At 44.7% G+C, this 14,094-nt stretch overlaps 1 protein-coding gene across 11 annotated transcripts in view; it reads left to right on the top strand.

Moving 5' to 3' along the window:
- Window positions 1-13,730, top strand: part of CELF2 (CUGBP Elav-like family member 2) — an 835,274-nt gene extending 821,544 nt beyond the window's left edge. For 6 of the 11 annotated variants that reach the window (XM_040451476.1, XM_040451479.1, XM_040451473.1 and 3 more), the window contains 3 exons: window positions 3,323-3,520; window positions 7,784-7,927; window positions 11,090-13,569. In XM_040451476.1, the coding sequence (XP_040307410.1) occupies window positions 3,323-3,520; window positions 7,784-7,927; window positions 11,090-11,217 (470 nt within the window). In that variant the 3' untranslated portion in view covers window positions 11,218-13,569. Of the gene's footprint in view, window positions 1-3,322; window positions 3,521-7,783; window positions 7,928-11,089 lie in introns of all 11 variants that reach the window. The other 5 variants (XM_040451472.1, XM_040451470.1, XM_040451469.1 and 2 more) reach the window with 4 other exon arrangements.
- Window positions 13,731-14,094: the final 364 nt, after the last annotated feature.

Genomic DNA, 14,094 nt, shown 5'->3' with positions numbered 1-14,094 from the left:
TCTCACAGGCAGGGTATGCAGACTCTGTTGCCCATGCGCAGAGACCTCCCCTTGTTGAGGTTGCCACATCTGTCATTTTGTTCCTCATCCAAACAGCATGCGTGGGAATTTAGATTACATGGGATGAAATGACCGATCCTTTTGGCTTTTTGAAAGAAAATCCCTACTCTTTTAAGGGGAAGCATTTATTCAATTTAATTTTCTTCAAACTTCTTTTTCTACTGCCCACAGTTTTTACATGTAATCAGATACCAGCAGCTGAATTGACAGGGGTTATCTTTGACAGAATAATTATTTAATATAAATCTTCCCTGGGTGATTTTTTTCAAATTCTACCAGGTAATCAATTACTTCTTGTACCTTGTCTTTGACAACCACATACCCCCAGAATCTCCAGGATAGTTTTGGTTTTAAATATTCTCACTGCACTTGTACTTGTCAGAGTTGTGACACTTATTTTTTGCTCAAAAGGGTGGTTATACCATGAAGAAGGAAAGCCCCAAGCCGGAGAGCCCTTGCTAGTCCCCTCTTTGACATCAACACCCCCTTTGCTTGATGCCTCCGATTCCGTTTCCCTCCCCACCTCAGGCAGCTCAGGCCGGCCACGGCTACCTCCCAAGTGCATGGAATCAGTTGAAGCAAGCCAACCCTTCAGAAAGGAGATCTGCCCTGAGATCTAGTCCAAACACAGTCAACCACTGTGAAGTGTAGGCAGAACAGCGGCGATGTGCCGGAAGCCTCACAACAATTCTGGTCCTGAAACCCATCCGGTCTTTCAGGAGCACTGAAGTTCATTCTGCTTCTGTGTTTCAAGGGGGGGGGGGGGGGAAACCGTTGGCGAAAAGGGGGAAAGAGAAGAAAATTCTCCTAACCTGGATGACTAAAAAGAAAGAAGGAAAAAAAAAAAAAATCCCGTGCCACAGAAGGAGGGAGTCAGGGGCGCCAAAGACCACTGCAGCGAAGGAGCACCTCTTGGAGAAGCTGGGCCTCGGGAACTACGAAGGAAGGCACTCCGAAGGCTCTTACGCGGCAGGGCCGGCAAACTCTTAAGGCCCTTAGCTGACCGGGTACCAGCAAGTGGCGGCGCTCTGTTCCAGTGACGGCAAGGGGACTCGGAGACGTGGATGGCAGCCGGGCTGGTCTTCGGCTGTGCTCTACACGGCCCTGCGGGCTGTGATGCACCCTCGCCCCAGGGTGTAAGTAGAGCGCAAGGTCACCACTCACTCTTACTAGAATTTCCCCCTACACGGGAATCCGGCTTTCTGGAGGGCTGGGCCACGTGGCGCAACCACTTGTATCCCTAGCACCTGTTAACAGCCTGACAGAAATGAAACACAGGGCACTTAACTGTGCCCAGCTCTTCCGGAGTTATTTTACGCCCTCCCGCCTCTCTAGAAAAGAAACACCGATGTTTCTTTGCATTCACACCAATGTTGGGAGGTGAGGATAAAATAAGACCAGAGGAGAAAAGAGAAATCACCCCCCAGCCCTTCGGCAGCCGTAAGAATGGCAGGGGTGGAAGAGAGAAGCCTGGGTGAGGTAAATGGGATTAGCTGGTGTCTTGAGGGATTAATTAGGAGGCCACACTAGTTCTAAGCTCCTTAACAGTATTTATTTCCATGACTGAAAAAAATTAAGAGAACAGACTCCTTCACAATAAGAAACCTCAAGCACAGTCCTCAGGACCTCTGCTGGCCAACACCTTTTTGCCTAATTTGAATTTGCTAGATCTGCCTGCGAGGACTTCCTCTCTGCGGGCTTATTATTCCATTCTCCTGTGCTTCAGACTCTCCTCAGCACCCCAGCCCAATGCCGTGTCTGTACCGAGGACACTGTGCTTGGTAATTTCTCTTAGGGCCCACTGTGTCTCCTCAAGCCCCCCCCCCCGAGGGGACCAGGCCCGAGGCGCTACGCATTTCCTCTGCTGTTAGGCCATGGTCTGACTCCTTCTAACCTAAGAGATGAAGTTATCAGAATAACAGTCGTGTCGAGAGTAAGAACATTCCCCACCTGCTCTGTCTCCTGTGGATGGCAGGCAGGAGCACTGATGGATGGTGACATGATTCTAGTGTTGGATTCCTCTGTATAATTTCTAAGCATCTTTAGTCCTCTATCCTCATTAGACTCCTTACCACTTTTTTTTTCAGTTAGTCATCTCAGGTGTTTTAACAGCCCTTATCAATAGCCCTAATCCGTTCAAGTGTTTCATTAATGTTTTCAATAATTTCTTCCCAGAAACCTTTTTTTTTTTTTAATGTCTCAGTCACAAAGGGAACTAAAAGCAATTATGATGTCACCTCTTCCATTTCCTGAGTTCATATGAAAGTTAACACTCTATAAAAGTATTGCTTGTTTTGACTCCATATTCAGGGAAAATGTGGCACAGTCAGCAACCATAACAGAGCAAAAGAGCAGCCAGGATCCAAGAAAAAGGTGCTGGACAGCATCCAGTTCCCATCCGTTACTGGCCAAGATCCAGCTTACAGACACGAGTATCCCTTCAGTTAACTGAAAAACATGACCTGGAGCTCCTTCGTGGGTAGAAACTCCGGTTACGTGGGCACTGATAAATCCTTGCACATGTGCACGCGTCTACTCGCTGCTAAAGATGGCCCCGTTCTTTTTTGAGCCCCTTGTACTACGTAAGCAGCTTTGGTTCTCTGCAATTAGGGTAAGGGTCCACATTTTTTCCTCGCCTTAATTCTTGATCAGCTTGCGTATTCTCCCTGAGGTCCTCCTCCTTGACACCATCCCTCCGCTGTTTCGTAGAGCCGGAAGGGCACTGCCCGCACGCTGGCTCACCGAGGACAGAGCTGGCCTCCAGGACCGTCTCGTCAGATGGCCTAGGGACACCAGTTTTACCCCTTTCTCCTCCAACCCGTGAGCCATCCCCTGGCCCTTCAGAGGGCCCAGGAGGTGGACTGAAGTGTACAGATGTTACAAGCCTCTGTCACTAATGTTTTTTTCCAAGCTTCTAAGCTCCAAGGAGAAGGCTTTCATTTCAAAAAGATAGCGGGACTTGCCAGTAGCACAGCGCATGGAATGGAGACGTGTTGTCTGTCGGTAGTGCCTCTGTGAGTTTTGATCGCTGGCCTTAGGGAGTGAGGGTGTCATTGCTCAGGGGGCTTTGGGGGGCGTGGTCTGTTTACCATCATGCTGATGTATTCCTGCATCGTTGGTTTTTCCTTCCGTGTCGGTTTCACTGGTGTGCCGGCTGCATGCACTTGCTGTTGTACGTGTGTCAAATGATTCTCTAACTTCCTTTGGAAAGCACTAATGAAAAGTGCTGTTTCTCTTCTCTATTGTTGGGTTTTTTGTAAAGTTGCTCAAATGCTCTCAGGTATGGCGGCTCTGAACGGAGGACTTGGCGCCACGGGCTTGACGAATGGCACGGCGGGCACCATGGACGCCCTCACGCAGGCCTACTCAGGGATCCAGCAGTACGCGGCCGCGGCGCTGCCCACTCTGTACAGCCAGAGCCTGCTGCAGCAGCAGAGCGCCGCGGGCAGCCAGAAGGAAGGTAGGTGCCCGGCCCGGGCCCGGGCCCGGCGGGCAACACCCACCGTGGCGGCGGCCTTCGGAGAAGCTAGATGGGGCCGGCGTCACAAGAGGGCAGTTAGCGTACTTCTGTTCTTCCTGGGGTTTGTGGTGGTTTTCTTTTTTTTCGGGTCTTTGGGGTTTTTTTTTTTTTTCCTTTTAAGAAACACAACAGGCCTAAACCATTGGTTTGAATCTTCTCTCCCCTCCTGTTCAGCCTTGTCCGTTTATCTTTGAATTTTTCGTTCTTTTACCTCCCAATATGGATTTCTCCCCCACTGCACCCTTACACGCAATCACTTAGGAATTGCTGTCCTCAAAACGCTGCAGGAACCCCCTTTCCCGAGTCGGCGCGGACCATCTAGGATTTCTCCCCTTACACCTCAACTCCGCATGAGTGCAGGGGGTGAACGGAGAGTCTCCTGTGGGCAAAGCGCTCTCAGGCACATCCCGGGTTTCTCAGCGTCCACTAGCCCTGGGACCACAGAGCCTGCCTCTCGGCAGGTGAGGCTTTCCAGGGTGATGATCAGATCCACCATTAGGATCGACTGGGTCCGTGTTTAATCGGGGGTCCTCGGAGCAAGTAACTAAGTGACCGATTGTCTTGCTCCTCTGCCAATAAGGCAAACTGAATATCAGGAAGTTAATACTAAGAATGAGTTAAAGCTAATTGTAAAATAGTTCATGAGCCAGTCCAGAGAGGGACAGCTTGTCTTTTTCCCTTTTTCCTTTTGGTTTCTTTAAAGCAAAATCTGCAACATTATGTTTATTCTCTTTCTGACCTGTTACAGCATGGGGGAAGAAGCTACGGTAGGGAAGCACTGAAGACATTTTAATTTCTTCCCCTTCTTTATCCTCACCCTACAGTTCCAAACTATTCTTGTGTGCAAACTTCGACTTGAAATCTGGTGTTCTACAAGAAATAGAATAGTTTTACTTTATAAAGTGAACCTTAAAAGGGACACAGCTTTAAAGAGACTCATGTGTAAAAAAAGATTTTTTTCTAATCTTAAGAGACCGGTAAAAGTGAAAGATAGATGAAAGTTTCTTTACTCTCAGCTGTGACTGTTAATGTAGGTTTTTAAAGAGCTGCACAACTGTTCAGTCCACTGTGTCTCCCGAGGTGTGGGGAGACTGCACGTCATATATGCCTTGTTTCCCCAAGAAAAGCCTGCACTGAGGTCCCTTTGTCCAGGATCTAACTACCCAAATAGTGACAAATAAGGGTGGTAGGAGGCGTATATGAGATAAGAATGTTCTCAGGAAAGAACATAAAAGCCAGGTCCCTACGTGATTTTTAGAGAATGCCGGTCACTTCTCCATTGTCCCATCAGGGCCTTCCAGCAAGCCACATAACCCTTGTTGCTGAAAAACTTGAGTCACGGTGGCCTCAGCATGTAACAGTGCAAGGGTGAAGTCTAGGCCCCAAACACTTCCTCCACTGCCCCCAGTGCCCATGCCTTGAGTTTTCAGGATAGCCTGTGCAGTAGCTCACTCTCGGGGATTAACATGAAGAATGGCCACCCACTGAATGATTATTGACATTTAGGTATCGGGCCTACCAGTAGCAAGGTTCAGTGCTTGATTTTTGTGGTTGGTGGTGTTTTTTGGCTTGTTGAGTGTTTTTAAATAATTTCCCACTTCCTCCTACCTCTCCTCTGATCACCTTCTTCTCACCCAGTGATGTGTGCTCAAGAAATTTAAACCATCTTAATATTAGTTTTACCTAAATTGTTGTTTTCAAGGCACATTATACTGGAAAGGGGAAGAAGAAGAAAAAAGATGAATTCCACTACTGAATTGATTTTTAGCCTTTCTACTCCATAGTTTTGTTCTTTAGTCAAGAGAGTTGAAAATCAAGTGATGTGTTTAGTCATGTATCCTAGTGTATATTTTCCCAGAGGAAAATGAGCCAGGCTGGCTTTGTTTTCTAAAGTAGGTTTGATATTTTGCCCAGCTAAATCTTCTGAAAGCTGATGAGGAACACTGACCACCTTTCCTGTCCCTCCTAAATACCCTCTGACCTTCTTTATACCTTCCCATACTCCCTGATTTACAGGAGGCAAGTCTCTCGCTTATACACACACACACACACACACACACACACACACACAGAGGTAGAGCCTCTGGAGGCCTGAGCAGAAGCTGGTGGGTATAGGCTGGCTGACACAGATACCCCAGCACTCCATGCTAGACCAGGTGTCCCATGAGAAATACAAAATGTGAGCACCCACCCAGCTGGGGCCAACCATGTAAGCAACTCTAGGAAGTAAAAAATAATGTGTACTAGGAAACTCCAAGGAATGTGATTTGTCAGGTTTTTACTAAACGTAGAGGTGGATACATAGGGGGAACCCTCAGATTGTTTTAGTGTTCACGATTTTGGCAGTTTGCAAAATCAAACTGTTGCTGGGTAAAGAAAAACCAGGGAGGGAGGGGGGTCATACACTAGGAGATGCTGGTGGCAGTTTTACCTGAGAAAATAGTGAACAAGAAGACAAAACCTCCTTAGATTTACCATTTTGTATTTTCTTGGTCCTGTCTCTGGCTCAGATACAATCAGAATGTCTAGCGTTCTAGAATGCCAGGATTATCCAGGCATGGCCAGTAAATCTGTCAGAGCACATTAAACTGCATTTCTCCCCAGGCTTCAGGAGTTGAGATGACTTCACAGATCAAAGTGGGTCCCCTAAATCCTCATTTGTGCACTTGGATCTTTTATCTAAAAGGAATAGGAAATCTGGATGGCACCAGATTTGCCCAATATACGTATTGCAAAAGATGTGCCTGGCATAGTACCACTCAGAGCACCCATTTCTACTGTTTTGGTTTTACATCTATCCATATTAAGTTTGGATTGCTTAAGAATTTTTTTAAACCAGGACACATGTGGGGCCCTAAGTCCTGCAAGCATGTCCCTTTAAATACAGACTGCCTCCTTTGCACTGGAACATGGCTTTGTCTGTGCAACCTGTGACACCGAAAATTAAAGTGGTCACGTTGGCACTTAAATAAGAAAGGCTTCACCTGTGTGGCTTTAGACATTTGCCTCAAGAAGACTTCCTTGTGACAAGTCCTACGCATTAGAACACTCCTGTTTTGTGGGAAGAAACTTGGTTTGACTCTTCTTTATGAAGATGTTTCTCTTATTTTCACAAAGTTCTTTTACCCCAGTTTTACTTTTCGTAGACCCATATATTGTCCCCGCCCCACGGGCAGTGCTGGTTCCAGGGGACACCAGGCCCAGAACCTGGAACATCCTAGAGGCATCTAGCCCCGGGGCCTCTGAGAACCAGTGGGGGGAAGATCTGTAACCACCGCAGGCAGCCTTCAGCCTCGAAAGTGTTCTTGCTGGTTATCTATTAGAAGATGGGTACTTCCCACCAGGTCATTCAGATTGCCTCCTTTTCCTTTTTTGCTCCTTTTAACCTTCAGATGGTTCTTGTGCAGGTGGCTATAGAGAGAGGGGAGAGTGCACGGGAAGACACTTAGGAGAGCCTACCTTTCTAACCAGCATAGCTAGGAAGACATTCCCTACTCTGCCCTTGCTTCTTGTTTCTCTGGAAAGTGACAGTGGAGTGTGAGGAGCTTGGATGAGTTCAGTCTCTGACTAGAGTCGGCACCTTGTGCGTTCATTTCCAAGGCTAATCCCCAGTGGTATAATTCCTATCACGCCTGTGAAACTCTAGCTACCTATTTTTCCCTGCTTTGACTCATTGCCAGTCATTTCTAATAAAAATGATTATTAGACTGTGTGTTAAGAGATTTGGCAAATCAAAACTGGATGGATAATTAGGTAAATGATTGAGAAATCCAAGCAACATTACTGCTATATCCATTACTCTAAATTGCTGCAATTTGCTTAGAACACACAGGATACTCTCAACTCCCGAGAAACAGTATATACATACAACAAAAACACAGCCACCCGGGAAAACCCCACACCTGCATTCTCCTCCCCAGCTCTACCCTACGGCAGCCACCCTCATCCCCACGAAGAAGAGACTAAAACTATGTGCCCTAAGCAAATACGAGCCACAGACCAGTGTCTCTGGAAATTGGAACATCTGAAAGGTGATTCCCATCTTGAAAGACATACCAGCACTTGACATGTGTACATCTGTTTCGTTCCCTTTAGTATGAGAGGAAGGCACACGCTTAGCCTGTTGTTAAAGCAGTCCTAAGAAGAGGCCTGGGGAACTAAGAAGCGAAGAATACCTTACTCTGATTTCTTTTTCCTCTTTAGGTCCAGAGGGTGCAAACCTCTTTATTTACCACCTTCCACAGGAGTTTGGAGACCAGGACATTCTGCAGATGTTCATGCCTTTTGGAAATGTTATCTCTGCTAAAGTCTTCATTGACAAACAGACCAATCTGAGCAAGTGCTTTGGTATGCAAAAGAAACCAAGCCAGAATATCACAGTTCATTCCCAAGTGAGGAGTCATGGGAAGGAAAATGTAAATGGCAAACATTTAGATGTCCAGATAGGGCCTTCCCTGGGTGGTGCCGTTTCCGGTTTTCTGGATCCATGTAAGCAGATTGGGCAAAGTCGTGTAATCAAAAGCAGAGGTAGGGGCTATATAAAAAGGATCTGGGAAATTAAATGCCTATACATTAGGTATTGCAGTATCCTGTGCTATTAGAGCGTCTTGCTCCATACATCTAATCATCTTTCACTATAGAGCAGCAGCAATCTCTTTAAGCCCCAAGGTCTGAAGCCAGCTTTAGCAGATGGAAATACACTTAACAGACTGTAGTGTAGTTTAGGCTACCCTGATACAGAAGGGCACTACAGACCCTTTGCCACGGTTTCCAGGCCCTTCTGGGTCCAGTAGGATTCAGACACTGTGGCTTTGGGTAGCATGTCGTACTGGGAGGCTCCTGTTCAGCACCACATACACTCACATGAACCCTCACGAGAATGCACATCCCGTCACAGCAGGCCTGGGGCTACGCTGCCCACCACAGCTCCTTGAGCCCCGGGGCAGGCCGTGGAGGTATTTCACAGTCACATGAAATGCTGCTTGTGCTGAGATTCAGGAGCCAGAATTTGCAATGACAGGATCTGCAGGGACTGAATGAGTGGAGGCAGAGCACAGGAGTTACAGGAATTCCGAGAACGCTGGAAAACTCAGGTCCTCGGTGGCTTGACCTCCTTCCTCAAGGAGCCCAGACCCTGCCTCCTGGGGCAGTGTTTCCTCCCTGAGAGAGTAAGGCCCGCTCTCTCCTTGCTCTGATGTTTTATAGCAAAAGCACAGCATTCATTAAGTCTATTTCGTGTTTTACTTTTTGAACCCTTCTGGGCCCCCAAAGTGGTTTAGAGGCCAGAATGTTAAGAGTATATATTATTCACTTGACAAGTCGTGGCCCAGTTTAATAGAACATTTGCCTGAATCATTCCTCCAGTTTAGTAATTCACATGGGTAGTAGGCAGCAGCCGTACAAAACAAAGCGAAATAGATACAGACCAGTGGAAACGCAAATGAAAGTGAATGGTATCAACAAAAACAGCGAGGTGGGAGGGGTGGTACTCAAACTTAAGATCCTTCTCACTGGTAATGGGCAGCTCATCTAAAGACAGTGTTTCGGCTTCTAAAACCCCATTATCATATAACACCTTTCTAATTTCTGTGCTATCAACCAGCAAGGTCTGAAGCCTCTGTGTTTAGGGGAATTAGTATGGCAACCACTGAAAGTCAGTTTTCACCCAACTGGAAAGGCTGTCAGCCTGAACTCAATACACTATGGCTTCTGCTACTTAAACCCCCTTGTGATGGTTCGTGAGCGAGTGAAGTGGAAAGTAAGTGGTTACATAGGGGGTGAGTGTGCACTTGGGTAGCTTACCGTTAGGAGCTTCCCTGCACAAGGTTTTGAACCAGATTTTTATACTCATTGCTAAACAATGTCCTGGGCTTATCTGGAGATTGGAAAGGGATTGTGCTTCAGGGTCTGAATTTAAGAAAATATGTACAGCCTTGAAAAGAGATTATATCAGCCCACAAACTATTCACCCAGTGTGTAATCAACCTACGCCTATGAATATCAGCAGACAATTGTATGCAATGCTACGCACTGTTTTCAATTTTTGTCACAAGCTACAGCATCCCATACCTACGTTTCTCAGTGAGCCAGCCTAATGGTGGCAGGGAGAGGGGAGGCCAGAGTTGTCATAAGCTGGTACCCCATTCTTCCATGCTAACTAACCTCGTGGCCAGGTTTCGTTGTCCATTTCACCCTTGATCCATTTCCATTCTTTAACTATCTTGCTGCTTCTGGATAAAGACCTAGAAGGAAAGGAGAAAATCATAGCAAAAATCTTGGATTCAAGATCACCCATACCAGGAATTAGATTTAGTCAAAAATCTATACCCCCATTTTGCAATACAGGCTGACTAGGAAAAGCTTTGCTGCATTACACCATATGCTCATTTTTATCAGCTGAGAACTCTGCTGAAGGTATATTTTATGTCCCTGTCTTCCTCCTCTAGTTTGTAAAGGAATTTTCTCTTTAGCTTTAGACTTTTAATACTAGATCGTTGAAGAAGCCTAATACAGAACGTTCTTAACAGAGCGAAGATGCACTCCGTATAATGGCTTCCTTTCAACCCCAAGTAGGGACAGTACAAGCTCAACAGCTTTACACCGGCATTAACTAAAGAAAGTTTTGCGGGTATCCTGCCACCCCCACCCCCAGTGTCTGAACAAACCATATGATCAGAATTGTTTCTGGGTCTTTGCAGAGCATCACTGGTTCTTTGTCAGAAGCCTGCCCTCCCTGCCATTTTGGTGGTGAGTGTTGGTACAGAGAAAGATGCTAGGAAGTCTGTTAGGGTGGTTCTTATGCCCTGAGCTGTTCACTCTTAATATTCTTAGAGGTTGCAAGGCAGAGATTTCCAGTCTGTTGAATTCAGTGGAGCTTTGAAAATGGAAGTTGAGCTATGGAAAAAAGGCCCAGCATTTCCCTTGGATCCCTAGGTTCCTCCCAGAAATAACTCCACAATGTTAGAAACCAAGTATAAATTACTCCAGAGTTAATTCACTAACTGACCCCATCCGACAGAGGAACGGGTATGGGCTCTGTGGATACAGATGGAGAATTGGAATGAAAGTCAGGATCTTTGCAGGGCACCGTCACCAGCCCTGCCTTTAAACCTCACTGGGTTGGGACTTGTGAGCCTCTGGGGGGCCCTTTGAACCCTGGAGTATGTATCCCTGTGCTCCCATGAGCACCACTTCAGGGAACCCGGGGCTCTCTCAAAAGGGTTCGGTAAACAAAAGAGGCCGGGAGTTGGGAGATGTAGCTTTTCACAGACGGGCTTTGTTGCCGTGATGCGTCAGCTTTTCTCCCTGCTTCTCAGCGGAGATTTCCGGTGCTGCCCATAAACACCGCGTGTCCGTACACGGTAGGCACACCGTGAGCTGAGTGGCGCGGCACGGAGCCCACAGGACATGCACATCACCTACCACTTTCCGCTACCTCTCCAGCCACCCCGTGACGCCCTGCTCCCTCTCCATGTTGATTCCCACCCTCCTTCCCCTTGTGTTTTCCAGGTTTTGTTAGCTACGACAATCCGGTGTCTGCACAAGCTGCTATCCAGGCTATGAATGGCTTTCAGATTGGCATGAAACGCTTGAAGGTCCAGCTGAAGCGCTCCAAAAACGACAGCAAACCTTACTGATCCTAACCCCAGAGGCTCCCTGCTCTTATTTTAGCTTTCTTAGGGTAAGTCCCACAAGCCAGCCTGTTCTCAACAGGAAAGGCAGAGGAGGACCACATTGCCAACTTTTACCAAGAGAGACGGTTATTTTTACAATAAGGCCTCCATGTCCCCTTCCCACTCCCCCGTCCCCGTTCGCCATAATTAAAACTCGGGCTACCTTGTTTCTATTGAGTAAACTCCTCTTCCAGTTGTGCCACTGTATTCTCCTTTGTTTTGCAATTTGAATCTCCTTTTACCTTTGTTTTGTTTTCGTTTTTTGTTTCTTCGGTTTTGCTTTTTTTTTTTTTTTTTTAAGAAAAACACACATAAATAAATGACATCTTGAGAATTTAAAAGGCAAACAAAGGCTAATGTGCAATTCTAACTCTGAGACCCCTGGTGCCCCAGAGCACTGCCTGGAGAATTCACCCCTCCTTGTCCACGCCCACCCTCGAGGAGGGCGCCAACCATTTAGAGGTTAAGGTGGTGGCGTAGCGCAAGAGAGAAGCCAGGAGAAGCACTTAAAACAACACAAACGTCTTTCCACTACATTTGGTTCTGTTTTAACAAGTAGGATTTTATTTTAGGGTTCAAAGAAACATGACATTTATTGGTCAGATTATTATACTGGTTGTCTATTTCGTTGTTTTATTTTTAGTTTTTAGAAAGGATTAATGTAAAAAAAAAGATTTAGAGATCTGTTTCTTAAAGCTACAGGGTTTAAAAATAAAATAAAAATGAGTGAAAATACTTGATGTTTCTTGAAAGATAAATTTAATAATAAATAAATAATACATAAATACATAAATAAAAAAGAAAGCCACAGGCCTGTAAATTTTATTTGTAAAAAAAGCATTTCTATTTTTGTACAAAATTTTTACTGCCTCAGAAATAATGGAAGTTATTTATTGCCTATTGTTAACTTATTGGGTACCTAAAGAGCAGTTCTCTGTGCTAGCTAGATCCTTTTGAAGTAGTCTCTAGAGGAATCGTTCTAGGAATGGGCTTTTTTTCACCGTTGAACCCTAGGCCTACAGTTCATGCTTTATCCTCTCGTTGTTCGTATCTGTCTGATTATTTTGTTCGTAACTTCCATTATCTAGTTTACAGCTCAGTCGTCTGACTCTCCCCATATGTTACATCCGTTGAAACTGGATCCTCTCCCCTTGTCCCTTGCCAGCCCCCATCCCAAAACACCCAGAATCCATCCCCTCTCCTCCTCCGGATGGATTCTCTTGGGGTTCCATTGTGCTGTGGATAAAGATTGTAAGAAATGCAAATTACGCGAATGGCTCGTAGACTCCCTAATGACCTAAGATTTGCATTAGTTTTTCTCCTGCACCCTTAAGAGTGATTTTGTTGCTGCTGCGTAGATTCTGTGTAACTTTTTACTCTCCCTTGTTTTCTCCCTAGACATCTTCATGCCCGTTAGTTCACCGTTTGCCTAGCATGTCCCTGTGGCGTCTCAAAAAAAAGTTTCATCGTCCCGTCATTGTTTCTGATGTCTTTCTGACCTCACATCACATTTGGTTCTCCTACTGACCTTTGATCTAGTTTGACCTTTGAAATTTGCATGTGACCTCATCTAGCTATTGAATTCTGGGAAGTCAATGTGAAAAACATTGCTGCATTCATGCAAGACTGAAATTTATTATTAGACAAATTAATTATAGAAAAAACCTGTGGCAAAAACGTTTCTTTCTTATTTTTTTTTTCTTTTCATAAAACAGACTTGAAAGTATTATACAGGGATTGGCATTCTTCCCGGTCACTGGTAACAATAGCAATATGTGTCCAGGGACACAGAATGTTGGTTTCTAACAGACTACTTCCAAAAACAGTTTGAGAAAAAAACTGTCTGATTTTAAGTCTCTAGAGGTCTGTAATAGTTTTTACATTTTTCAGGCAGTGTAAAGTTTTTTGATAAGGCCATTTTAGGTGGCTCACTTTCTCATTAAGATATATATATAGAACCACTTTTTGTAGATTAGTATAAGAAAAATATTTACCCTGTTTTGGGGCAAATGCTACCTATTTGTGTCACCTTTTGCTGAACTGACTCACAGTTAGACAATCCATGGTTTAATGCACATGAAATTACCTATATTTTATACTGTTTCAATGTACAGGAGAAAGGTTACTGTAAACTGTGTTACGTTGGTGCTTCTGTGAATTAAGTTGTGGCTTCATCATGAGTCTTACGGTCTTAATGTTCTCTGTTGATAAGACAAGTTTAGAATTGGTTTACTTAAAGAATTTCAAAAAAAAAAATGTTTGCTTAAAAAAAAATTTCATGTGAGGGGAAAAAAAAAAAAAAAACCTATTCCAGAATAAGTTTTGTGTTGGCTTGTAAAGCATTGATGTCATTTTTTTTTTTTTTTATTGTGGACTATTTAGATGTGTTTGTGTTCAGCAAAATGTGATTTTTTTTTTCTTTTAAAGAAAAAAAGTGAAAATATATAGTGCCAAATTCCAAAGGTACTTCCTTCCTAGAGCTTCAGTGTGTTTCTTGTGAGAAGTAATTTGATAACATGGGTATTTTATTATGTGTTTTGTATAAATCCCTAATATTTAAAAAACAAAAAACAAAAAAAAAGAGGTTAAAAAGTTTGTTAACTTGCTATCCTGTGGTCTTGTTGCCTGAAATTGTTATTGTTTGTTATTTCTCTATGATGTTTTTTGTAAGACATTGTATAAGTGCCCATGTCTCACTTTTTTAACCGCTCTGCACATCAATGCTGTGACGGCAACCTCACAATGTATTTTCTTCATAATATATGGAAACCTCTAAGGTGAGAAAGTTTTGAACTTTTAACCCTTTCTACCCAGAGCTATCTGGAATGTGGGTAACTTTTT

Source organism: Herpailurus yagouaroundi, unplaced genomic scaffold, assembly GCF_014898765.1.
Source record: "Herpailurus yagouaroundi ecotype Mexico unplaced genomic scaffold, PumYag 203, whole genome shotgun sequence".
Taxonomy (NCBI): Eukaryota; Metazoa; Chordata; class Mammalia; order Carnivora; family Felidae; genus Herpailurus; species Herpailurus yagouaroundi.
This window is presented reverse-complemented; position numbering and strand designations above follow the sequence as displayed.